The following is a 25,644-nucleotide window of genomic DNA, read 5'->3' on the forward strand; positions in this document are numbered from 1 at the left end:
ATTAGTTTTGCATGAACAATCAGATAAATATTGAGTTAAACTTAATAAAAATAATGTAATATACTATTAACAATTAAGTTACATACACGTTTTTGATTTTATATTGTATCATCGTTCAACTCCAGTCAAAACAGAAAATGCATACATTTTCCAAAAAAAGCAACAAGCCAAAAACTTTCAGTGAAATGATTAATATTTTCAATGAAAATTAGAATTATTTGTTTATATTTTGAATCATAAAAAGCAGCAACTACCAATTGTGCAACACTTATTTAATAAACAATTAAGGTTCATTTGTATGTATCGAATTTTGGAAGTTTTTTGTCGTTTTTGTTTTATTTATTTACTTGTGTGTTTTTATTGTTTTGTATTTAAAATAATTGTTTGAAAATTTATATAAGAAAATATTGTAAAAATGAATTTCAGACTGAAGGAATGCGATAATATTTATCAAAACATACTTCTTTTTAATACCTTACTATTACTATTTTTTTATTTTGTTAAAAGAACGTGAAATAAAGTGAAGTAACCAAAATAAAAAAAACAGCGAATCCTTCAACTTACTAGACCAAACGTTTGAATTAAAAAAAAACTATTTTAGTAATCAAAGATATAAATAACATAATTGACAAAAAACGTAAAATGTATTAAAACCACCAGTGGTTATAACGATTTACAATTACTATTAACATTAAAGATATTTCCGAGTTCTTAACAACATTCTCCAAAAAAAATCTAAACTTAAAATACTTGAATTGTTACTGTATCAATTAGTTTTGCATGAAAATAAAATACGAATTAAGACTAACTAGTATGATATATTTGTCTGAACACTTTTGGAATGAACACTGACAACGAATACAACGGAACTAACATTTCATAGGTCGTACATTTAATTATATATAATTACTCTATATACCTGTGATATAAACACAACGATAAAAATACCTTCAAATACAAAACATGACAATTGTTCAAACAAAAAGGAACACAAAATTTTTAATTTTCGTACTACAGCCCGGATGTCTACAAATATTTATAACGCAACGTCCTCTCAAAATGTGACACAAGACAGTACAACAGCCTCTCGCACAAACGGAAACACAGATGAAACTACTACTGTCCCGGCCACAACAACCTCAACAGCGATTAGCACCGAAGGTACAGCTTTCTCACAGACAACTGGAACTACAGATGAGGAAACGACGGGCACAATCGCAAAAACAACCTTTCAAATGACCAGCACCAACGGAACAACTGTCTCACAGACTACTGACACTACGGTTGAGAAAACAACTGTATCAAGCACCGAAGGTACAACTGTCTCGCAGATTACTGAAACAACAGCGGAGACAACCACTGGAACAATTGCAACTACAATCTCACCGCAGACAAGCACTGAAGGTACAACTGTTTCGCAAACTACTGGCACTTCAGCTGAGACAACAACAGACACAGTTGCAACTACGACACAGACTTCTGGAACAACAGTACCAAGCACTGAAGGTACAACTGTTTCTCAAACTACTGGAACTACAGATGAGACAACAACTGGCACAATTGCAACTACCATCTCGCCGATGACAAGCACTGAGGGTACAACTGTTTATCAAACTACTGGTACGTCAGATGAGACAACAACAGGCACAGTTGCAACTACCACTCAGACTTCTGGAACAACAGTACCAAGCACTGAAGGTGCAACTGTTTCTCAAACTACTGGAACTACAGATGAGACAACCACTGGCACAGTTGCAATCACAACCTCGCCAGTGACCAGCACCGAAGATAAAACGACGTCTAAGACTATTGGGACAACTGTATCAAGCACCGAAGGTACAACTGTCTCACAGACTACTGAAACAACAACTGAGACAACCACTGGCACAATTGCAACTACCATCTCGCCGGTGACAAGCACTGAAGGTTCAACTGTTTATCAAACTAATGGCACGTCAGCTGAGACAACAACCGGCACAGTTGCAACTACCACTCCGACTTCTGGAACAACAGTACCAAGCACTGAAGGTACAACTGTTTCTCAAACTACTGGTACTACAGCTGAGACGACAACTGGAACAATTGACACCACAACCTCACCAGTGACCATCACCGAAGGTACAACGACGTCTCAGACTACTGGGACAACTGTATCTAGCACCGAAGTTACAACTGTCTCGCAGACTACTGAAACAACAGCTGAGACAACCACTGGCACAATTGCAACTACCATCTCGCCGGTGACAAGTACTGAAGGTACAACTGTTTCTCAAACTACTGGCACTTCAGCAGAGACAACAACCGGCACAGTTGCAACTACCACTCCGACTTCTGGAACAACAGTACCAAGCACTGAAGGTACAACTGTTTCGCAAACTACTGGTACTACAGCTGAGACGACAACTGGAACAATTGACACCACAACCTCGCCAGTGACCATCACCGAAGGTACAATGACGTCTCAGACTACTGGGACAACTGTATATAGCACGGAAGGTACAACTGTCTCGCAGACTACTGAAACAACAGCTGAGACAACCACTGGCACAATTGCAAGTACCATCTCGCCGGTGACAAGCACTGAGGGTACAACTGTTTCTCAAACTACTGGCACTTCAGCAGAGACATCAACAGGCACAGTTGCAACTACAACTCAGACTTCTGGAACAACAGTACCAAGCACTGAAGGTACAACTGTTTCTCAAACTACTGGTACTACAGCTGAGACAACAACTGGAACAATTGCATCCACAACCTGGCCAGTGACCATCACCGAAGGTACAACGACGTCTCAGACTACTGGGACAACTGTATCAAGCACCGAAGGTACAACTGTCTCACAGACTACTGAAACAACAGCTGAGACAACCACTGGCACAATTGCAACTACCATCTCGCCGGTGACAAGCACTGAAGGTTCAACTGTTTATCAAACTACTGGCACGTCAGCTGCGACTACAACAGGCACAGTTGCAACTACCACTCAGACTTCTGGAACAACAGTACCAAGCACTGAAGGTACAACTGTTTCTCAAACTACTGGAACTACAGCTGAGACAACAACTGGAACAATGGCTACCACAACCTCGCCAGTAACCATCACCAAAGGTACAACGACGTCCCAGACTACTGGGACAACTGTATCAAGCACCGAAGGTACAACTGTCTCACAGACTACTGATACAACAGCTGAGACAACCACTGGCACAATTGCAACTACCATCTCGCCGGTGACAAGCACTGAAGGTACAACTGTTTCTCAAACTACTGGCACTTCAGCTGAGACAACAACAGGCACAGTTGCAACTACGACTCAGACTTCGGGAACAACAGTACCAAGCACTGAAGGTACAACTGTTTCTCAAACTACTGGAACTACAGCTGAGACAACAACTGGCACAGTTGCCACCACAACCTCCCCAGTGACCATCACAAAAGGTACAACGACGTCTCAGACTACTGGGACAACTGTATCTAGCACCGAAGGTACAACTGTCACCCAGACTACTGAAACAACAGCTGAGACAACCACTGGTACAATTGCAACTACCATCTCGCCGGTGACAAGCACTGAAGGTACAACTGTTTTTGAAACTACTGGCACTTCAGCAGAGACAACAACCGGCACAGTTGCAACTACCACTCAGACTTCTGGAACAACAGTACCAAGCACTGAAGGTACAACTGTTTCTCAAACTTCTGGTATTACAGCTGAGACAACAACTGGCACAGTTGCAACCACAACCTCACCAGTGACCATCACCGAAGGTACAACGACGTCTCAGACTACTGGGACAACTGTATCTAGCACCGAAGGTACAACTGTCTCGCAGACTACTGAAACAACAGCTGAGACAACCAATGGCACAATTGCAACTACCATCACGCCGGTGACAAGCACTGAGGGTACAACTGTTTCTCAAACTAATGGCACTTTAGCAAAGACAACAACAGGCACAGTTGCAACTACCACTAAGACTTCTGGAACAACAGTACCAAGCACTGAAGGTACAACTGTTTCTCAAACTTCTGGTACTACAGCTGAGACAACAACTGGAACAATTGCATCCACAACCTGGCCAGTGACCATCACCGAAGGTACAACGACGTCTCAGACTACTGGGACAACTGTATCTAGCACCGAAGTTACAACTGTCTCGCAGACTACTGAAACAACAGCTGAGACAACCACTGGCACAATTGCAACTACCATCTCGCCGGTGACAAGTACTGAAGGTACAACTGTTTCTCAAACTACTGGCACTTCAGCAGAGACAACAACCGGCACAGTTGCAACTACCACTCCGACTTCTGGAACAACAGTACCAAGCACTGAAGGTACAACTGTTTCTCAAACTACTGGTACTACAGCTGAGACGACAACTGGAACAATTGACACCACAACCTCACCAGTGACCATCACCGAAGGTACAACGACGTCTCAGACTACTGGGACAACTGTATCTAGCACCGAAGTTACAACTGTCTCGCAGACTACTGAAACAACAGCTGAGACAACCACTGGCACAATTGCAACTACCATCTCGCCGGTGACAAGTACTGAAGGTACAACTGTTTCTCAAACTACTGGCACTTCAGCAGAGACAACAACCGGCACAGTTGCAACTACCACTCCGACTTCTGGAACAACAGTACCAAGCACTGAAGGTACAACTGTTTCGCAAACTACTGGTACTACAGCTGAGACGACAACTGGAACAATTGACACCACAACCTCGCCAGTGACCATCACCGAAGGTACAATGACGTCTCAGACTACTGGGACAACTGTATATAGCACGGAAGGTACAACTGTCTCGCAGACTACTGAAACAACAGCTGAGACAACCACTGGCACAATTGCAAGTACCATCTCGCCGGTGACAAGCACTGAGGGTACAACTGTTTCTCAAACTACTGGCACTTCAGCAGAGACATCAACAGGCACAGTTGCAACTACAACTCAGACTTCTGGAACAACAGTACCAAGCACTGAAGGTACAACTGTTTCTCAAACTACTGGTACTACAGCTGAGACAACAACTGGAACAATTGCATCCACAACCTGGCCAGTGACCATCACCGAAGGTACAACGACGTCTCAGACTACTGGGACAACTGTATCAAGCACCGAAGGTACAACTGTCTCACAGACTACTGAAACAACAGCTGAGACAACCACTGGCACAATTGCAACTACCATCTCGCCGGTGACAAGCACTGAAGGTTCAACTGTTTATCAAACTACTGGCACGTCAGCTGCGACTACAACAGGCACAGTTGCAACTACCACTCAGACTTCTGGAACAACAGTACCAAGCACTGAAGGTACAACTGTTTCTCAAACTACTGGAACTACAGCTGAGACAACAACTGGAACAATGGCTACCACAACCTCGCCAGTAACCATCACCAAAGGTACAACGACGTCCCAGACTACTGGGACAACTGTATCAAGCACCGAAGGTACAACTGTCTCACAGACTACTGATACAACAGCTGAGACAACCACTGGCACAATTGCAACTACCATCTCGCCGGTGACAAGCACTGAAGGTACAACTGTTTCTCAAACTACTGGCACTTCAGCTGAGACAACAACAGGCACAGTTGCAACTACGACTCAGACTTCGGGAACAACAGTACCAAGCACTGAAGGTACAACTGTTTCTCAAACTACTGGAACTACAGCTGAGACAACAACTGGCACAGTTGCCACCACAACCTCCCCAGTGACCATCACAAAAGGTACAACGACGTCTCAGACTACTGGGACAACTGTATCTAGCACCGAAGGTACAACTGTCACCCAGACTACTGAAACAACAGCTGAGACAACCACTGGTACAATTGCAACTACCATCTCGCCGGTGACAAGCACTGAAGGTACAACTGTTTTTGAAACTACTGGCACTTCAGCAGAGACAACAACCGGCACAGTTGCAACTACCACTCAGACTTCTGGAACAACAGTACCAAGCACTGAAGGTACAACTGTTTCTCAAACTTCTGGTATTACAGCTGAGACAACAACTGGCACAGTTGCAACCACAACCTCACCAGTGACCATCACCGAAGGTACAACGACGTCTCAGACTACTGGGACAACTGTATCTAGCACCGAAGGTACAACTGTCTCGCAGACTACTGAAACAACAGCTGAGACAACCAATGGCACAATTGCAACTACCATCACGCCGGTGTCAAGCACTGAGGGTACAACTGTTTCTCAAACTAATGGCACTTTAGCAAAGACAACAACAGGCACAGTTGCAACTACCACTAAGACTTCTGGAACAACAGTACCAAGCACTGAAGGTACAACTGTTTCTCAAACTTCTGGTACTACAGATGAGACAACAACTGGAACAACTGCCACCACAACCTCGCCAGTTACCATCACCGAAGGTACAACGACGTCTCAGACTACTGGGACAACTGTATCAAGCACCGAAGGTACAACTGTTTCGCAGACTACTGAAACAAGAGCTGAGACAACCACTGGTACAATTGCAGCTACCATCTTGCCGGTGACAAGCACTGAAGGTACAACTGTTTTTGAAACAACTAGCACTTCAGCAGAGACAACAACCGGCACAAATGCAACTACCACTCAGACCTCTGGAACAACAGTACCAAGCACTGAAGGTACAACTGTTTCTCAAACGTCTGGTACTACAGCTGAGACAACAACTGGCACAGTTGCAACCACAACCTCACCAGTGACCATCACCGAAGGTACAACGACGTCTCAGACTACTGGGACAACTGTATCTAGCACCGAAGGTACAACTGTCTCGCAGACTACTGAAACAACAGCTGAGACCACCACTGGCACAATTGCAACTACCATCTCGCCGGTTACAAGTACTGAAGGTACAACTGTTTCTCAAACTACTGGCACTTCAGCAGAGACAACAACCGGCACAGTTGCAACTACCACTCCGACTTCTGGAACAACAGTACCAAGCACTGAAGGTACAACTGTTTCTCTAACTACTGGTTTTACAGCTGAGACAACAACTGGCACAGTTGCAACCACAACCTCACCAGTGACCATCACCGAAGGTACAACGACGTCTCAGACTACTGGGACAACTGTATCTAGCACCGAAGGTACAACTGTCTCGCAGACTACTGAAACAACAGCTGAGACAACCACTGGCACAATTGCAACTACCATCTCGCCGGTTACAAGTACTGAAGGTACAACTGTTTCTCAAACTACTGGCACTTCAGCAGAGACAACAACCGGCACAGTTGCAACTACCACTCCGACTTCTGGAACAACAGTACCAAGCACTGAAGGTACAACTGTTTCTCTAACTACTGGTACTACAGATGAGACAACAACTGGAACAATTGCAACCACAACCTCGCCAGTGACCATCACCGAAGGTACAACGACGTCTCAGACTACTGGGACAACTGTATCTAGCACCGAAGGTACAACTGTCTCGCAGACTACTGAAACAACAGCTGAGACAACCACTGGTACAATTGCAACTACCATCTCGCCGGTGACAAGCACTGAAGGTACAACTGTTTTTGAAACTACTGGCACTTCAGCAGAGACAACAACCGGCACAGTTGCAACTACCACTCAGACTTCTGGAACAACAGTACCAAGCACTGAAGGTACAACTGTTTCTCAAACTTCTGGTATTACAGCTGAGACAACAACTGGCACAGTTGCAACCACAACCTCACCAGTGACCATCACCGAAGGTACAACGACGTCTCAGACTACTGGGACAACTGTATCTAGCACCGAAGGTACAACTGTCACCCAGACTACTGAAACAACAGCTGAGACAACCACTGGTACAATTGCAACTACCATCTCGCCGGTGACAAGCACTGAAGGTACAACTGTTTTTGAAACTACTGGCACTTCAGCAGAGACAACAACCGGCACAGTTGCAACTACCACTCAGACTTCTGGAACAACAGTACCAAGCACTGAAGGTACAACTGTTTCTCAAACTTCTGGTATTACAGCTGAGACAACAACTGGCACAGTTGCAACCACAACCTCACCAGTGACCATCACCGAAGGTACAACGACGTCTCAGACTACTGGGACAACTGTATCTAGCACCGAAGGTACAACTGTCTCGCAGACTACTGAAACAACAGCTGAGACAACCAATGGCACAATTGCAACTACCATCACGCCGGTGACAAGCACTGAGGGTACAACTGTTTCTCAAACTAATGGCACTTTAGCAAAGACAACAACAGGCACAGTTGCAACTACCACTAAGACTTCTGGAACAACAGTACCAAGCACTGAAGGTACAACTGTTTCTCAAACTTCTGGTACTACAGATGAGACAACAACTGGAACAACTGCCACCACAACCTCGCCAGTTACCATCACCGAAGGTACAACGACGTCTCAGACTACTGGGACAACTGTATCAAGCACCGAAGGTACAACTGTTTCGCAGACTACTGAAACAAGAGCTGAGACAACCACTGGTACAATCGCAGCTACCATCTTGCCGGTGACAAGCACTGAAGGTACAACTGTTTTTGAAACAACTAGCACTTCAGCAGAGACAACAACCGGCACAAATGCAACTACCACTCAGACCTCTGGAACAACAGTACCAAGCACTGAAGGTACAACTGTTTCTCAAACTTCTGGTACTACAGCTGAGACAACAACTGGCACAGTTGCAACCACAACCTCACCAGTGACCATCACCGAAGGTACAACGACGTCTCAGACTACTGGGACAACTGTATCTAGCACCGAAGGTACAACTGTCTCGCAGACTACTGAAACAACAGCTGAGACCACCACTGGCACAATTGCAACTACCATCTCGCCGGTTACAAGTACTGAAGGTACAACTGTTTCTCAAACTACTGGCACTTCAGCAGAGACAACAACCGGCACAGTTGCAACTACCACTCCGACTTCTGGAACAACAGTACCAAGCACTGAAGGTACAACTGTTTCTCTAACTACTGGTTTTACAGCTGAGACAACAACTGGCACAGTTGCAACCACAACCTCACCAGTGACCATCACCGAAGGTACAACGACGTCTCAGACTACTGGGACAACTGTATCTAGCACCGAAGGTACAACTGTCTCGCAGACTACTGAAACAACAGCTGAGACAACCACTGGCACAATTGCAACTACCATCTCGCCGGTTACAAGTACTGAAGGTACAACTGTTTCTCAAACTACTGGCACTTCAGCAGAGACAACAACCGGCACAGTTGCAACTACCACTCCGACTTCTGGAACAACAGTACCAAGCACTGAAGGTACAACTGTTTCTCTAACTACTGGTACTACAGATGAGACAACAACTGGAACAATTGCAACCACAACCTCGCCAGTGACCATCACCGAAGGTACAACGACGTCTCAGACTACTGGGACAACTGTATCTAGCACCGAAGGTACAACTGTCTCGCAGACTACTGAAACAACAGCTGAGACAACCACTGGTACAATTGCAAGTACCATCTCGCCGGTGACAAGCACTGAGGGTACAACTGTTTCTCAAACTACTGGCACTTCAGCAGAGACATCAACAGACACAGTTGCGACTACAACTCAGACTTCGGGAACAACAGTACCAAGCACTGAAGGTACAACTGTTTCTCAAACTACTGGTACTACAGCTGAGACAACAACTGGAACAATTGCAACCACAACCTCGCCAGTGACCATCACCGAAGGTACAACGACGTCTCAGACTACTGAGACAACTGTATCAAGCACCGAAAGTACAACTGTCTCACAGACTACTGAAACAACAGCTGAGACAACCACTGGCACAATTGCAACTACCATCTCGCCGGTGACAAGCACTGAAGGTTCAACTGTTTATCAAACTACTGGCACGTCAGCTGCTACTACAACAGGCACAGTTGCAACTACCACTCAGACTTCTGGAACAACAGTACCAAGCACTGAAGGTACAACTGTTTCTCAAACTACTGGAACTACAGCTGAGACAACAACTGGAACAATGGCCACCACAACCTCGCCAGTAACAATCACCAAAGGTACAACGACGTCCCAGACTACTGGGACAACTGTATCAAGCACCGAAGGTACAACTGTCTCACAGACTACTGATACAACAGCTGAGACAACCACTGGCACAATTGCAACTACCATCTCGCCGGTGACAAGCACTGAAGATACAACTGTTTCTCAAACTACTGGCACTTCAGCTGAGACAACAACAGGCACAGTTGCAACTACGACTCAGACTTCGGGAACAACAGTACCAAGCACTGAAGGTACAACTGTTTCTCAAACTACTGGAACTACAGCTGAGACAACAACTGGCACAGTTGCCACCACAACCTCCCCAGTTACTATCACAAAAGGTACAACGACGTCTCAGACTACTGGGACAACTGTATCTAGCACCGAAGGTACAACTGTCACCCAGACTACTGAAACAACAGCTGAGACAACCACTGGCACAATTGCAACTACCATCTCGCCGGTGACAAGCACTGAAGGTACAACTGTTTTTGAAACTACTGGCACTTCAGCAGAGACAACAACCGGCACAGTTGCAACTACCACTCAGACTTCTGGAACAACAGTACCAAGCACTGAAGGTACAACTGTTTCTCAAACTTCTGGTACTACAGATGAGACAACAACTGGCACAGTTGCAACCACAACCTCACCAGTGACCATCACCGAAGGTACAACGACGTCTCAGACTAATGGGACAACTGTATCTAGCGCCGAAGGTACAACTGTCTCGCAGACTACTGAAACAACAGCTGAGACAACCAATGGCACAATTGCAACTACCATCTCGCCGGTGACAAGCACTGAGGGTACAACTGTTTCTCAAACTACTGGCACTTTAGCAAAGACAACAACAGGCACAGTTGCAACTACCACTCAGACTTCTGGAACAAAAGTACCAAACACTGAAGGTACAACTGTTTCTCAAACTTCTGGTACTACAGCTGAGACAACAACTGGCACAGTTGCAACCACAACCTCACCAGTGACCATCACCGAAGGTACAACGACGTCTCAGACTACTGGGACAACTGTATCTAGCACCGAAGGTACAACTGTCTCGCAGACTACTAAAACAACAGCTGAGACAACCACTGGCACAATTGCAACTACCATCTCGCCGATGACAAGCACTGAAAGTACAACTATTTTTGAAACTACTGGCACTTCAGCAGAGACAACAACCGGCACAGTTGCAACTACCACTCAGACTTCTGGAACAACAGTACCAAGCACTGAAGGTACAACTGTTTCTCAAACTTCTGGTACTACAGCTGAGACAACAACTGGCACAGTTGCAACCACAACCTCACCAGAGACCATCACCGAAGGTACAACGACGTCTCAGACTATTGGGACAACTGTATCTAGCACCGAAGGTACAAATGTCTCGCAGACTACTGAAACAACAGCTGAGACAACCGCTGGCACAATTGCAACTACCATCTCGCCGGTGACAAGCACTGAGGGTACAACTGTTTCTCAAACTACTGGCACTTCAGCAAAGACAACAACAGGCACAGTTGCAACTACAACTCAGACTTCTGGAACAACAGTAACAATCACTGAAGGTACAACTGTTTCTCAAACTTCTGGTACTACAGATGAGACAACAACTGGAACAATTGCCACCACAACCTCGCCAGTGACCATCACAGAAGGTAGAACGACGTCTCAGACTACTGGGACAACTGTATCAAGCACCGAAGGCACAACTGTCTCGCAGACTACTGAAACAACAGCTGAGACAACCGCTGGCACAATCGCAACTACCATCTCGCCGGTGACAAGCACTGAAGGTACAACTGTTTTTGAAACTACTGGCACTTCAGCAGAGACAACAACCGGCACAGTTGCAACTACCACTCAGACTTCTGGAACAACAGTACCAAACACTGAAGGTACAACTGTTTCTCAAACTTCTGGTACTACAGATGAGACAACAACTGGAACACTTGCCACCACTACCTCGCCAGTGACCATAACCGAAGGTACAACGACGTCTCAGACTACTGAGACAACTGTATCAAGCACCGAAGGTACAACTGTCTCACAGACTACTGAAACAAGAGCTGAGACAACAACTGGCACAATTGCAACTACCATCTCGCCGGTGACAAGCACTGAAGGTACAACTGTTTCTCAAACTACTGGCACTTCAGCTGAGACAACAACCGGCACAGTTGCAACTACCACTCAGACTTCTGGAACAACAGTACCAAGCACTGAAGGTACAACTTTTTCTCAAACTATTGGAATTGCAGCTGAGACAACAACTGGAACAATTGCCACCACAACCTCGCCAGTGACCATCACCGAAGGTACAACGACGTCTCAGACTACTGGTACAACTGTATCTAGCACCGAAGGTACAACTGTCTCGCGGACTACTGAAACAACAGCTGAGACAACCACTAGCACAATTGCAACTACCATCTCGCCGGTGACAAGCACTGAGGGTACAACTGTTTCTCAAACTACTAGCACTTCAGCAGAGACAACAACAGGCACAGTTGCAACTACGACTAAGACTTCTGGAACAACAGTACCAAGCACTGAAGGTACAACTTTTTCTCAAACTACTGGTACTACAGCTGAGACAACAACTGGAACAATTGCCAACACAACCTCGCCAGTGACAATCATCGAAGGTACAACGACGTCTCAGACTTCTGGGACAACTGTATCAAGCACCGAAGGTACAATTATCTCGCAGACTACTGAAACAACAGCTGAGACAACCACTGGCACAATTGCAACTACCGTCTTGCCGGTGACAAGCACTGAAAGTACAACTGTTTTTGAAACTACTGGCACTTCAGCAGAGACAACAACCGGCACAGTTGCATCTACCACTCAGACTTCTGGAACAACAGTACCAAGCACTGAAGGTACAACTGTTTCTCAAACTTCTGGTACTACACCTGAGACAACAACTGACACAGTTGCAACCACAACCTCACCAGTGACCATCACCGAAGGTACAACGACGTCTCATACTACTGGGACAACTGTATCAAGCACCGAAGGTACAACTGTCTCGCAGACTACTGAAACAACAGCTGAGACAACCACTGGCACAATTGCAACTACCATCTCGCCGGTGACAAGCACTGAAAGTACAACTGTTTTTGAAACTACTGGCACTTCAGCAGAGACAACAACCGGCACAGTTGCAACTACAACTCAGACTTCTGGAACAACAGTACCAAGCACTGAAGGTACAACTGTTTCTCAAACTTCTGGTACTACAGATGAGACAACAACTGGAACAATTGCCACCACAACCCCGCCAGTGACCATCACCGAAGGTACAACAACTTCTCAGACTACTGGGACAACTGTATCAAGCACCGAAGGTACAACTGTCTCGCAAACTACTGAAACAACAGCTGAGACAACCACTGGCACAATTGCAACTACCATCTCGCCGGTGACAAGCACTGAAGGTACAACTGTTTTTGAAACTACTGGCACTTCAGCAGAGACAACAACCGGCACAGTTGCAACTACCACTCAGACTTCTGCAACAACAGTACCAAACACTGAAGGTACAACTGTTTCTCAAACTTCTGGTACTACAGATGAGACAACAACTGGAACACTTGCCACCACAACCTCGCCAGTGACCATCACCGAAGGTACAACGACGTCTCAGACTACTAAGACAACTGTACCAAGCACCGAAGGTACAACTGTCTCACAGACTACTGAAACAACAGCTGAGACAACCACTGGCACAATTGCAACTACCATCTCGCCGGTGACAAGCACTGAAGGTACAACTGTTTCTCAAACTGCTGGCACTTCAGCTGAGACAACAACCGGCACAGTTGCAACTACCACTCAGACTTCTGGAACAACAGTACCAAGCACTGAAGGTACAACTGTTTCTCAAACTACTGGAACTGCAGCTGAGACAACAACTGGAACAATTGCCACCACAACCTCGCCAGTGACCATCACCGAAGGTACAACGACGTCTCAGACTACTGGGACAACTGTATCTAGCACCGAAGGTACAACTGTCTCGCAGACTACTGAAACAACAGCTGAGACAACCACTAGCACAATTGCAACTACCATCTCGCCGGTAACAAGCACTGAGGGTACAACTGTTTCTCAAACTACTAGCACTTCAGCAGAGACAACAACAGGCACAGTTGCAACTACAACTCAGACTTCTGGAACAACAGTACCAATCACTGAAGGTACAACTGTTTCTCAAACTTCTGGTACTACAGCTGAGACAACAACTGGCACAGTTGCAACCACAACCTCACCAGTGACCATCACCGAAGGTACAACGACGTCTCAGACTACTGGGACAACTGTATCTAGCACCGAAGGTACAACTGTCTCGCAGACTACTGAAACAACAGCTGAGACAACCAATGGCACAATTGCAACTACCATCTCGCCGGTGACAAGTACTGAAGGTACAACTGTTTCTCAAACTACTGGCACTTCAGCAGAGACAACAACCGGCACAGTTGCAACTACAACTCAGACTTCTGGAACAACAGTACCAAGCACTGAAGGTACAACTGTTTCTCAAACTTCTGGTACTACAGCTGAGACAACAACTGGCACAGTTGCAACCACAACCTCACCAGTGACCATCACCGAAGGTACAACGACGTCTCAGACTACTGGGACAACTGTATCTAGCACCGAAGGTACAACTGTCTCGCAGACTACTGAAACAACAGCTGAGACAACCAATGGCACAATTGCAACTACCATCTCGCCGGTGACAAGCACTGAGGGTACAACTGTTTCTCAAACTACTGGCACTTTAGCAGAGACAACAACAGGCACAGTTGCAACTACCACTCAGACTTCTGGAACAACAGTACCAAGCACTGAAGGTACAACTGTTTCTCAAACTTCTGGTACTACAGATGAGACAACAACAGGAACAATTGCCACCACAACCTCGCCAGTGACCATCACGAAAGGTACAACGACGTCTCAGACTACTGGGACAACTGTATCAAGCACCGAAGGTACAACTGTCTCGCAGACTACTGAAACAACAGCTGAGACAACCACTGGCACAATTGCAACTACCATCTCGCCGGTGACAAGCACTGAAGGTACAACTGTTTTTGAAACTACTAGCACTTCAGCAGAGACAACAACCGGCACAGTTGCAACTACCACTCAGACTTCTGGAACAACAGTACCAAACACTGAAGGTACAACTGTTTTTCAAACTTCTGGTACTACAGATGAGACAACAACTGGAACAATTGCCACCACAACCTCGCCAGTGACCATCACCGAAGGTACAACGACGTCTCAGACTACTGGGACAACTGTATCAAGCACCGAAGGTACAACTGTCTCACAAACTACTGAAACAACAGCTGAGACAACCACTGGCACAATTGCAACTACCATCTCGCCGGTGACAAGTACTGAAGGTACAACTGTTTCTCAAACTACTGGCACTTCAGCAGAGACAACAACCGGCACAGTTGCAACTATCACTCAGACTTCTGGAACAACAGTACCAAGCACTGAAGGTACAACTGTTTCTCAAACTTCTGGTACTACAGCTGAGACAACAACTGGCACAGTTGCAACCACAACCTCACCAGTGACCATCACCGAAGGTATAACGACGTCTCAGACTACTGGGACAACTGTATCAAGCACCGAAGGTACAACTGTCTCACAAACTACTGAAACAACAGCTGAGACAACCACTGGCACAATTGCAACTACCATCTCGCCGGTGACAAGTACTGAGGGTACAACTGTTTCTCAAACTACTAGCACTTCAGCAGAGACAACAACAGGCACAGTTGCAACTACAACTCAGACTTCTGGAACAACAGTACCAATCACTGAAGGTACAACTGTTTCTCAAACTTCTGGTACTACAGCTGAGACAACAACTGGCACAGTTGCAACCACAACCTCACCAGTGACCATCACCGAAGGTACAACGACGTCTCAGACTACTGGGACAACTGTATCTAGCACCGAAGGTACAACTGTCTCGCAGACTACTGAAACAACAGCTGAGACAACCAATGGCACAATTGCAACTACCATCTCGCCGGTGACAAGTACTGAAGGTACAACTGTTTCTCAAACTACTGGCACTTCAGCAGAGACAACAACCGGCACAGTTGCAACTACAACTCAGACTTCTGGAACAACAGTACCAAGCACTGAAGGTACAACTGTTTCTCAAACTTCTGGTACTACAGCTGAGACAACAACTGGCACAGTTGCAACCACAACCTCACCAGTGACCATCACCGAAGGTACAACGACGTCTCAGACTACTGGGACAACTGTATCAAGCACCGAAGGTACAACTGTCTCACAAACTACTGAAACAACAGCTGAGACAACCACTGGCACAATTGCAACTACCATCTCGCCGGTGACAAGTACTGAAGGTACAACTGTTTCTCAAACTACTGGCACTTCAGCAGAGACAACAACCGGCACAGTTGCAACTATCACTCAGACTTCTGGAACAACAGTACCAAGCACTGAAGGTACAACTGTTTCTCAAACTTCTGGTACTACAGCTGAGACAACAACTGGCACAGTTGCAACCACAACCTCACCAGTGACCATCACCGAAGGTACAACGACGTCTCAGACTACTGGGACAACTGTATCAAGCACCGAAGGTACAACTGTCTCACAAACTACTGAAACAACAGCTGAGACAACCACTGGCACAATTGCAACTACCATCTCGCCGGTGACAAGTACTGAGGGTACAACTGTTTCTCAAACTACTAGCACTTCAGCAGAGACAACAACAGGCACAGTTGCAACTACAACTCAGACTTCTGGAACAACAGTACCAATTACTGAAGGTACAACTGTTTCTCAAACTTCTGGTACTACAGCTGAGACAACAACTGGCACAGTTGCAACCACAACCTCACCAGTGACCATCACCGAAGGTACAACGACGTCTCAGACTACTGGGACAACTGTATCTAGCACCGAAGGTACAACTGTCTCGCAGACTACTGAAACAACAGCTGAGACAACCAATGGCACAATTGCAACTACCATCTCGCCGGTGACAAGTACTGAAGGTACAACTGTTTCTCAAACTACTGGCACTTCAGCAGAGACAACAACCGGCACAGTTGCAACTACAACTCAGACTTCTGGAACAACAGTACCAAGCACTGAAGGTACAACTGTTTCTCAAACTTCTGGTACTACAGCTGAGACAACAACTGGCACAGTTGCAACCACAACCTCACCAGTGACCATCACCGAAGGTACAACGACGTCTCAGACTACTGGGACAACTGTATCTAGCACCGAAGGTACAACTGTCTCGCAGACTACTGAAACAACAGCTGAGACAACCAATGGCACAATTGCAACTACCATCTCGCCGGTGACAAGCACTGAGGGTACAACTGTTTCTCAAACTACTGGCACTTTAGCAGAGACAACAACAGGCACAGTTGCAACTACCACTCAGACTTCTGGAACAACAGTACCAAGCACTGAAGGTACAACTGTTTCTCAAACTTCTGGTACTACAGATGAGACAACAACAGGAACAATTGCCACCACAACCTCGCCAGTGACCATCACGAAAGGTACAACGACGTCTCAGACTACTGGGACAACTGTATCAAGCACCGAAGGTACAACTGTCTCGCAGACTACTGAAACAACAGCTGAGACAACCACTGGCACAATTGCAACTACCATCTCGCCGGTGACAAGCACTGAAGGTACAACTGTTTTTGAAACTACTAGCACTTCAGCAGAGACAACAACCGGCACAGTTGCAACTACCACTCAGACTTCTGGAACAACAGTACCAAACACTGAAGGTACAACTGTTTTTCAAACTTCTGGTACTACAGATGAGACAACAACTGGAACAATTGCCACCACAACCTCGCCAGTGACCATCACCGAAGGTACAACGACGTCTCAGACTACTGGGACAACTGTATCAAGCACCGAAGGTACAACTGTCTCACAAACTACTGAAACAACAGCTGAGACAACCACTGGCACAATTGCAACTACCATCTCGCCGGTGACAAGTACTGAAGGTACAACTGTTTCTAAAACTACTGGCACTTCAGCAGAGACAACAACCGGCACAGTTGCAACTATCACTCAGACTTCTGGAACAACAGTACCAAGCACTGAAGGTACAACTGTTTCTCAAACTTCTGGTACTACAGCTGAGACAACAACTGGCACAGTTGCAACCACAACCTCACCAGTGACCATCACCGAAGGTACAACGACGTCTCAGACTACTGGGACAACTGTATCTAGCACCGAAGGTACAACTGTCTCGCAGACTACTGAAACAACAGCTGAGACAACCACTGGCACAATTGCAACTACCATCTCGCCGGTGACAAGCACTGAGGGTACAACTGTTTCTCAAACTACTGGCACTTCAACAGAGACAACAACAGGCACAGTTGCAACTACCACTCAGACTTCTGGAACAACAGTACCAAGCACTGAAGGTACAACTGTTTCTCAAACTTCTGGTACTACAGATGAGACAACAACTGGAACAATTGCCACCACAACCTCGCCAGTGACCATCACCGAAGGTACAACGACGTCTCAGTCTACTGGGACGACTGTATCAAGCACCGAAGGTACAACTGTCTTGCAGACTACTGAAACAACAGCTGAGACAACCACTGGCACAATTGCAACTACCATCTCGCCGGTGACAAGCACTGAAGGTACAACTGTTTTTGAAACTACTAGCACTTCAGCAGAGACAACAACCGGCACAGTTGCAACTACCACTCAGACTTCTGGAACAACAGTACCAAACACTGAAGGTACAACTGTTTCTCAAACTTCTGGTACTACAGATGAGACAACAACTGGAACAGTTGCCACCACAACCTCGCCAGTTACCATCACCGAAGGTACAACGACGTCTCAGACTACTGGGACAACTGTATCAAGCACCGAAGGTACAACTGTCTCACAAACTACTGAAACAACAGCTGAGACAACCACTGGCACAATTGCAACTACCATCTCGCCGGTGACAAGTACTGAAGGTACAACTGTTTCTCAAACTACTGGCACTTCAGCAGAGACAACAACCGGCACAGTTGCAACTACCACTCAGACTTCTGGAACAACAGTACCAAGCACTGAAGGTACAACTGTTTCTCAAACTTCTGGTACTACAGCTGAGACAACAACTGGCACAGTTGCAACCACAACCTCACCAGTGACCATCACCGAAGGTACAACGACGTCTCAGACTACTGGGACAACTGTATCTAGCACCGAAGGTACAACTGTCTCGCAGACTACTGAAACAACAGCTGAGACAACCACTGGCCCAATTGCAACTACCATCTCGCCGGTGACAAGCACTGAGGGTACAACTGTTTCTCAAACTACTGGCACTTCAACAGAGACAACAACAGGCACAGTTGCAACTACCACTCAGACTTCTGGAACAACAGTACCAAGCACTGAAGGTACAACTGTTTCTCAAACTTCTGGTACTACAGATGAGACAACAACTGGAACAATTGCCACCACAACCTCGCCAGTGACCATCACCGAAGGTACAACGACGTCTCAGTCTACTGGGACGACTGTATCAAGCACCGAAGGTACAACTGTCTTGCAGACTACTGAAACAACAGCTGAGACAACCACTGGCACAATTGCAACTACCATCTCGCCGGTGACAAGCACTGAAGGTACAACTGTTTTTGAAACTACTAGCACTTCAGCAGAGACAACAACCGGCACAGTTGCAACTACCACTCAGACTTCTGGAACAACAGTACCAAACACTGAAGGTACAACTGTTTCTCAAACTTCTGGTACTACAGATGAGACAACAACTGGAACAATTGCCACCACAACCTCGCCAGTGACCATCACCGAAGGTACAACGACGTCTCAGACTACTGGGACAACTGTATCAAGCACCGAAGGTACAACTGTCTCACAAACTACTGAAACAACAGCTGAGACAACCACTGGCACAATTGCAACTACCATCTCGCCGGTGACAAGTACTGAAGGTACAACTGTTTCTCAAACTACTGGCACTTCAGCAGAGACAACAACCGGCACAGTTGCAACTACCACTCAGACTTCTGGAACAACAGTACCAAGCACTGAAGGTACAACTGTTTCTCAAACTTCTGGTACTACAGCTGAGACAACAACTGGCACAGTTGCAACCACAACCTCACCAGTGACCATCACCGAAGGTACAACGACGTCTCAGACTACTGGGACAACTGTATCTAGCACCGAAGGTACAACTGTCTCGCAGACTACTGAAACAACAGCTGAGACAACCACTGGCACAATTGCAACTACCATCTCGCCGGTGACAAGCACTGAGGGTACAACTGTTTCTCAAACTACTGGCACTTCAACAGAGACAACAACAGGCACAGTTGCAACTACCACTCAGACTTCTGGAACAACAGTACCAAGCACTGAAGGTACAACTGTTTCTCAAACTTCTGGTACTACAGATGAGACAACAACTGGAACAATTGCCACCACAACCTCGCCAGTGACCATCACCGAAGGTACAACGACGTCTCAGTCTACTGGGACGACTGTATCAAGCACCGAAGGTACAACTGTCTTGCAGACTACTGAAACAACAGCTGAGACAACCACTGGCACAATTGCAACTACCATCTCGCCGGTGACAAGCACTGAAGGTACAACTGTTTTTGAAACTACTAGCACTTCAGCAGAGACAACAACCGGCACAGTTGTAACTACCACTCAGACTTCTGGAACAACAGTACCAAACACTGAAGATACAACTGTTTCTCAAACTTCTGGTACTACAGATGAGACAACAACTGGAACAATTGCCACCACAACCTCGCCAGTGACCATCACCGAAGGTACAACGACGTCTCAGACTACTGGGACAACTGTATCAAGCACCGAAGGTACAACTGTCTCACAAACTACTGAAACAACAGCTGAGACAACCACTGGCACAATTGCAACTACCATCTCGCCGGTGACAAGTACTGAAGGTACAACTGTTTCTCAAATAACTGGCACTTCAGCAGAGACAACAACCGGCACAGTTGCAACTACCACTCAGACTTCTGGAACAACAGTACCAAGCACTGAAGGTACAACTGTTTCTCAAACTTCTGGTTCTACAGCTGAGACAACAACTGGCACAGTTGCAACCACAACCTCACCAGTGACCATCACCGAAGGTACAACGACGTCTCAGACTACTGGGACAACTGTATCTAGCACCGAAGGTACAACTGTCTCGCAGACTACTGAAACAACAGCTGAGACAACCACTGGCACAATTGTAACTACCATCTCGCCGGTGACAAGCACTGAGGGTACAACTGTTTCTCAAACTACTGGCACTTCAACAGAGACAACAACAGGTACAGTTGCAACTACCACTCAGACTTCTGGAACAACAGTACCAAGCACTGAAGGTACAACTGTTTCTCAAACTTCTGGTCCTACAGATGAGACAACAACTGGAACAATTGCCACCACAACCTCGCCAGTGACCATCACCGAAGGTACAACGACGTCTCAGACTACTGGGACAACTGTATCAAGCACCGAAGGTACAACTGTCTCACAGACTACTGAAACAACAGCTGAGACAACCACTGGCACAATTGCAACTAGCATCTCGCCGGTGACAAGCACTGAAGGTACAACTGTTTCTCAAACTACTGGCACTTCAGCAGAGACAACAACCGGCACAGTTGCAACTACCACTCAGACTTCTGGAACAACAGTACCAAACACTGAAGGTACAACTGTTTCTCAAACTTCTGGTCCTACAGATGAGACAACAACTGGAACAATTGCCACCACAACCTCGCCAGTGACCATCACCGAAGGTACAACGACGTCTCAGACTACTGAAACAACTGTATCAAGCACCGAAGGTACAACTGTCTCACAGACTACTGAAACAACAGCTGAGACAACCACTTGCACAATTGCAACTACCATCTCGCCGGTGACAAGCACTGAAGGTACAACTGTTTCTCAAACTACTGGCACTTCAGCTGAGACAACAACCGGCACAGTTGCAACTACCACTCAGACTTCTGGAACAACAGTACCAAGCACTGAAGGTACAAATGTTTCTCAAACTACTGGTACTACAGCTGAGATAACAACTGGAACAATTGCCACCACAACCTCGCCAGTGACCATCACCGAAGGTACAACGACGTCTAAGACTACTGGGACAACTGTATCAAGCACCGAAGGTACAACTGTCTCGCAGACTACTGAAACAACAGCTGAGACAACCACTGGCACAATTGCAACTACCATCTCGCCGGTGACAAGCACTGAAGGTTCAACTGTTTCTCAAACTACTGGCACTTCAGCTGAGACAACAACCGGCACAGTTGCAACTACCACTCAGACTTCTGGAACAACAGTACCAAGCACTGAAGGTACAACTGTTTCTCAAACTTCTGGTACTACAGATGAGACAACAACTGGAACAATTGTCACAACAACCTCTCCAGTGACCATCACCGAAGGTACAACGACGTCTCAGACTACTGGGACAACTGTATCTAGCACCGAAGGTACAACTGTCTCACAGACTACTGAAACAACACCTGAGACAACCACTGGCACAATTGCAACTACCATCTCGCCGGTGACAAGTACTGAAGGTACAACTGTTTCTCAAACTACTGGCACTTCAGCTGAGACAACAACCGGCACAGTTGCAACTTACACTGAGACTTCTGGAACAACAGTACCAAGCACTGAAGATACAACTGTTTCTCAAACTACTGGTACTACAGATGAGACAACAACTGGAACAATTGCCACCACAACCTCGCCAGTGACCATCACCGAAGGTACAACGACGTCTCAGACTACTGGGACAACTTTATCAAGCACCGAAGGTACAACTGTCTCACAGACTACTGAAACAACAGCTGAGACAACCACTGGCACAATTGCAACTACCATCTCGCCGGTGACAAGCACTGAAGGTACAACTGTTTCTCAAACTACTGGCACTTCAGCTGAGACAACAACTGGCACAGTTGCAACCACAACCTCACCAGTGACCATCACCGAAGGTACAACGACGTCTCAGACTACTGGGACAACTGTATCTAGCACCGAAGGTACAACTGTCTCGCAGACTACTGAAACAACAGCTGAGACAACCAATGGCACAATTGCAACTACCATCTCGCCGGTGACAAGCACTGAGGGTACAACTGTTTCTCAAACTACTGGCACTTCAGCTGAGACAACAACCGGCACAGTTGCAACTTACACTCAGACTTCTGGAACAACAGTACCAAGCACTGAAGGTACAACTGTTTCTCAAACTACTGGTACTACAGATGAGACAACAACTGGAACAATTGCCACCACAACCTCGCCAGTGACCATCACCGAAGGTACAACGACGTCTCAGACTACTGGGACAAATGTATCAAGCACCGAAGGTACAACTGTCTCACAGACTACTGAAACAACAGCTGAGACAACCACTGGCACAATTGCAACTACCATCTCGCCGGTGACAAGCACTGAAGGTACAACTGTTTCTCAAACTACTGGCACTTCAGCTGAGACAACAACCGGCACAGTTGCAACTACCACTCAGACTTCTGGAACAACAGTATCAAGCACTGAAGGTACAACTGTTTCTCAAACTACTGGTACTGCAGCTGAGACAACAACTGGAACAATTGCCACCACAACCTCGCCAGTGACCATCACCGAAGGTACAACGACGTCTCAGACTACTGGGACAACTGTATCAAGCACCGAAGGTACAACTGTCTCACAGACTACTGAAACAACAGCTGAGACAACCACTGGCACAATTGCAACTACCATCTCGCCGGTGACAAGTACTGAGGGTACAACTGTTTTTCAATCTATTGGCACTTCAGCTGAGACAACAACAGGCATAGCTGCAACTACTACTCAGACTTCTGGAACAACAGTACCAAGCAATGAAGGTACAACTTTTTCTCAAACTACTGGTACTTCAGCTGAGACAACAACTGGCACAGTTGCAACCAAATGTTATACTCAAAGAAACATCTTTGCAGACGTTTATACGATCGACTACACAGTTCATGTCGCTAGACAGTTCAATTCCAAGAAGCCAGAAAGTTTTTAAAATGACACAGATAATAATCAACAAAATATCTCTTATCCATGAAATGATATACAGTCATTTCTTTAAGAGAGAGGCAAAATATATCAAAGGGATATTCAAAATCATATTTCGAAGCAGCTGACAATGCAATTGCAAAAATTGCAAAACGATGAATAGACTAACTACATTACACAATACACAACATAAAAAACAAAAGACATAACTTGTTAGTTGAAAGTTGATAAACTAAATTACAATTTGTGAAATGATTACAAACATAATAATTCCGTGGAATATTTTGAAAAAAAACCCGGATCCAATATGTATGTTTTGGTATCTCCTGTGAGATTTAAATCCGAAATACAATGCTCTTTGTATATATTTTATTTAATAAGAAATGCGAAATATAACAGAGAGACAATCAAACTTATAAAATAACTGACAACGCCATGGTTAAAAAAATAAAAAGACAAACAGACAAACAATAGCACACAAAACACAAAAATTGTAAACTAAGGCACTGGCTTCGATTGCTCTAAAAAAGTAACAACAAGAAAATAAATATTGTTTCTTCCGAGACCAATTGTTAAAATATAATGCCGGACGGAAGGCATGATAATTGCCGCATATGTATTTTTTCGCACTTATATATGAATCATGCTTGTTTAATCTAACCAAAACACCCTGATTCTTATAGGTTCAACGATTATAACTGACGGAACAACAGGTAAGGTCTTTTCAGTCGATCTTTTAAGGTGGTATCTAACACTACAGGGAGATAAATTTGTAAAAGCAGCTTAACATTTTAATCACATTGTATTGTTAAGGAAATATTAAGCTTCTCTATGATCAAAATTTGTGTTTGTCAAACTGCTATATATCCAGCCAATTTTTTTACGAGAAAATGATTGGTTCAAGTTTTTTGAAATTTTTATATATTTTTCAAAGGGTCAAATTAAATATTTTGTCAAAATTTTATGAAAATTAAACGAACCAAATTAAGTTAAGTCAAGGTGTTGGATACCAACTTAATAGTATCAAAATAATTCGTATGGAATGTACATCTGATAATACCTGACGTACTGTACGGTCATGTTAGAAAGCTTAGATTTCCCGATTTAAAAAAGTGCATCTTTTGGAAGGGTATTTAAGGCTTCTGTATTTTAAACCCCCAATCTTCTATTCTTTTTTTTAGTTTTATGTTGACATTCCAAACCTTTGAATGTAAGATTAAATACAAAAGGAGTGAAGGGCGGATAAGTGATTACAAATATTGCTCGTTTGTGAATAATGTCAGACGTGTATAATAGTAATGTCCAGATTTGTTGTGAAGTTCTTTGATCAGGCAATCTATGTTGATATTAGATGATGTGGTATGAGTGCCAATGAGACAACTCTCCATCCAAATCATAATTTGTAAAAGTAAACCAGTACAGGTCAAAGTACTGCCTTCAACACGGAGCGT

The 25,644-nt window shown here is 45.4% G+C and overlaps 2 protein-coding genes across 3 annotated transcripts in view; both read left to right on the top strand.

Annotated features, from left to right (window-relative positions):
- Positions 1-25,644, top strand: part of LOC139492473 (integumentary mucin C.1-like) — an 85,335-nt gene that overhangs the window by 58,350 nt on the left and 1,341 nt on the right. For both annotated transcript variants that reach the window (XM_071280652.1, XM_071280653.1), the window contains exon 7: positions 24,877-24,906. In XM_071280652.1, coding sequence (XP_071136753.1) covers positions 24,877-24,906 — 30 coding nt within the window. The remainder of the gene's footprint in view (positions 1-24,876; positions 24,907-25,644) is intronic.
- LOC139492113 (pneumococcal serine-rich repeat protein-like) lies at positions 1,023-24,389 on the top strand. The gene is made up of 2 exons (XM_071280253.1): positions 1,023-2,366; positions 3,285-24,389. Exons 1-2 carry the CDS (start codon positions 1,023-1,025, stop codon positions 24,198-24,200), a joined length of 22,260 nt encoding a protein of 7,419 aa, XP_071136354.1. The 3' UTR covers positions 24,201-24,389.

This window comes from Mytilus edulis, chromosome 10 (assembly GCF_963676685.1).
Source record: "Mytilus edulis chromosome 10, xbMytEdul2.2, whole genome shotgun sequence".
Taxonomy (NCBI): Eukaryota; Metazoa; Mollusca; class Bivalvia; order Mytilida; family Mytilidae; genus Mytilus; species Mytilus edulis.

Excerpts from the sequence above, each read along its gene's own strand:
- LOC139492113 (XM_071280253.1), top strand. The coding sequence starts at position 1,023 with ATGTCTACAAATATTTATAACGCAACGTCCTCTCAAAATGTGACACAA. Across the intron at positions 2,367-3,284 it reads CAAGCACTGAAGGTACAACT|ACAACAACAGGCACAGTTGC; the intron begins GTTTCGCAAACT and ends ACTTCAGCTGAG.